We start from the raw sequence: 2500 nt of genomic DNA on the forward strand, positions 1-2500 counted from the left end.
AATCCACCGTTAGATCACAGACTGGATATCAAAGTGTTCGTAGCTTCTGGCTCTGAAAAAATGGTTCTGATCCAGAAGTGTCTTCAGCTGCAATACCAGCGAGTGCCACTAGAGGTCGGCTCCAAAAAGCCTCCGGCTCCATAGACTCCCATTCAACTTCTCTCATCAAATCCAAAGTGAATAAAATGTGTCCATCAGTTATCTCGGTGTTGTTAGCTAAAGTCACTCCTTCTTATTAGTTTTCTGGAGGTCCATCTGAAAATAATCCCTCATTCATTAGAAAAGAAGATTCAAGAAGACCTGTTTTTGGGGGCGTGTCTGTTTGATTGACAGGCCTGTGGTGCAGTCAGGTTACAGCTATCGGTGGGCGGGACGTAGTATCCTCAGGTTTCCGATCAGATCGGTCAGATCCACCTCTGGCTCCTCCCCCAGCTTGTCCAAATATGGTCACTTCCTGCTCCAAACCGCTCCGAACTAGCAAAGATGGTGACGGACAGAATCTGAACTGGAGGATTCATAACAGAAAACTTTGTAGGACTTCTTGTTTTTTGTGAATCAAACTTATTCCCGTTCCTGGCGTTTATATGAAAACAAATTTTTATGACGCATATTTGTGTTGGTTGTTTCGCCTGCGTGACTGAAGCCTCCCACCGCTCTGAATATCTCACCGGGATGGAAAATGAACCTTTTATCAGTTTCTCCTCTTGAGCTCATCCAACAAGTGGACTCATGCAGCACTCACTTCAGCTTCACTTCAACCTCTCCAGCGTTTCCATTCCTGGCTGCCTGTTGACCTTTGACCTTTGTGTGTGTGTGTGTGTGTTGTGCAGGTAGTGCTTGTGTTCTTCCTGTGGGGTTGTGATGTCAGCACAGCGTACGTGTTTCAAGCCAGCCGACCGGCGGAGGGCGGAGACAACCCGCCGCCCCACACCAAAGGTTTCAACACACACTTCCTGTTTCACCACCTTTCATGTTAAAGCAACACTGTTTACTTTGGTTCATTGCACTGTAAAACAAACACGCAAAAAACAAGGATAAAAATCAAGTCATTTCACTTCTTTAATCATCACGCAGGACTATATTTTAAAAGCAGGAACCTCCGTGATGCGTTCATTGAAGCTCGAACGTTTCACAATCAACAGTTTTGCTGCAGAAAAAACTGTTTGATTTATAAATTATGACGTTTAAAATCCAGAATACACCCAGATTGGATTTTGTTTAAAATATAAATAAATCTAAAAATTCCTGCTTCATGTTATGATTAAATGCAACGCTTTGCAAACAATTTCTTCATCTGTATTCTTGCTTTGAGTAAAAAAAACACAAAAAAAACTGGAAGGACTCATGTCTCACTGTGCCCCCCTCCCCCCCTTCAGTGGTCTCAGAGTGGGTCAGCTCAGCGGGCTCCTGTAAGGGCCGCTGCTTCGAGCTGGAGGTGGTCGATCCGCCGGGATGCCGATGTGACAATCTGTGCAAAACCTACTACAGCTGCTGCTCCGACTTCGACGAGCACTGCCTGAAAACAGGTCAGTCGTGTGTGTGTGTGTGTGTGTGTGTGTGTGTGTGTGTGTGTGTGTGTGTGTGTGTGTGTGTGTGTGTGTGTGTGTGTGTTCTCGAGGAAATAAAAGCTCGTATTGTTCTGTGTGGGAAAACATGGATGCCAGCAGTTTGTTTCTGTGGCTCTCAGCCCGGAAACCCATTACATGTTAACGAGGATATAAATCTTTAGATACAAACTAAACAATAAATACATGTCAAAATAAATTTATGGATTGTAGATGTTCCTTTTCATGTCCGACAAAGTATTAACAGACGCGATAAGATGGAGAACAAATCACGAGGATGCTTTTTTTTGTTGCATTTTTCAGTTATAAAGTAAAAAACAATGAAGTCAGAACGTTGAGAATGAAGTTGAAATGCTTTATTCAACTTTTTTGGATCGCCCATTAGCTTCCACAAAATCATTAAAACAGAATAAAACAGAGAAAATACACTAAAAACAACATTTATATACAGCAATGTGAGATTCATCAAATTTTAAGTGACTTTAATTTAAAATAAGAAAAAAAAAAAATCAACCTTCTTTTGCTTCCCTCTCTAATAATTCGTTTACAATAAAAAATTCTCCACGTTTCTGTTTGTTATAAAGTTATTTAATCATCGCGCAGGATTACATTTCAAAAGCAGGAACCTCCGTGATGCGTTCAATGACACTCGAACGTTTCACAATCAACAGTTTTGCTGCAGAAAAAACGGTTTAATTTACAAGTTATGACGTTTAAAATGCAGATTGTGCCGTTTGAGCGTCAATAGTTACTAAAAAAAAACCACACAAAAATACAACGCCGCGACTCCTTGTTAAAACTTTCACTTCTGTAATTGCGTTGCAGAAACGTCAGCACGGGAAAAGTACTTCAAAAAAATCAGGCAAAAAAATTCAAACTTTTCATCTGATGCTGATTTAGAGCTCTCGGCTGGTCGGAAGAGCGAACGGGGAAAA

At 41.4% G+C, this 2500-nt stretch overlaps 1 protein-coding gene across 2 annotated transcripts in view; it reads left to right on the forward strand.

Annotated features, from left to right (window-relative positions):
• enpp2l (ectonucleotide pyrophosphatase/phosphodiesterase 2-like) overlaps positions 1-2500 on the forward strand; it is a 27324-nt gene that overhangs the window by 1246 nt on the left and 23578 nt on the right. For both annotated transcript variants that reach the window (XM_069168617.1, XM_069168618.1), the window contains exons 2-3: positions 831-936; positions 1377-1526. In XM_069168617.1, coding sequence (XP_069024718.1) covers positions 831-936; positions 1377-1526 — 256 coding nt within the window. The remainder of the gene's footprint in view (positions 1-830; positions 937-1376; positions 1527-2500) is intronic.

Source organism: Embiotoca jacksoni, unplaced genomic scaffold (genome assembly GCF_022577435.1).
Source record: "Embiotoca jacksoni isolate LCO1_2020_lvr unplaced genomic scaffold, fEmbJac1.0.p SCAF_41, whole genome shotgun sequence".
Classification (NCBI taxonomy): domain Eukaryota; kingdom Metazoa; phylum Chordata; class Actinopteri; family Embiotocidae; genus Embiotoca; species Embiotoca jacksoni.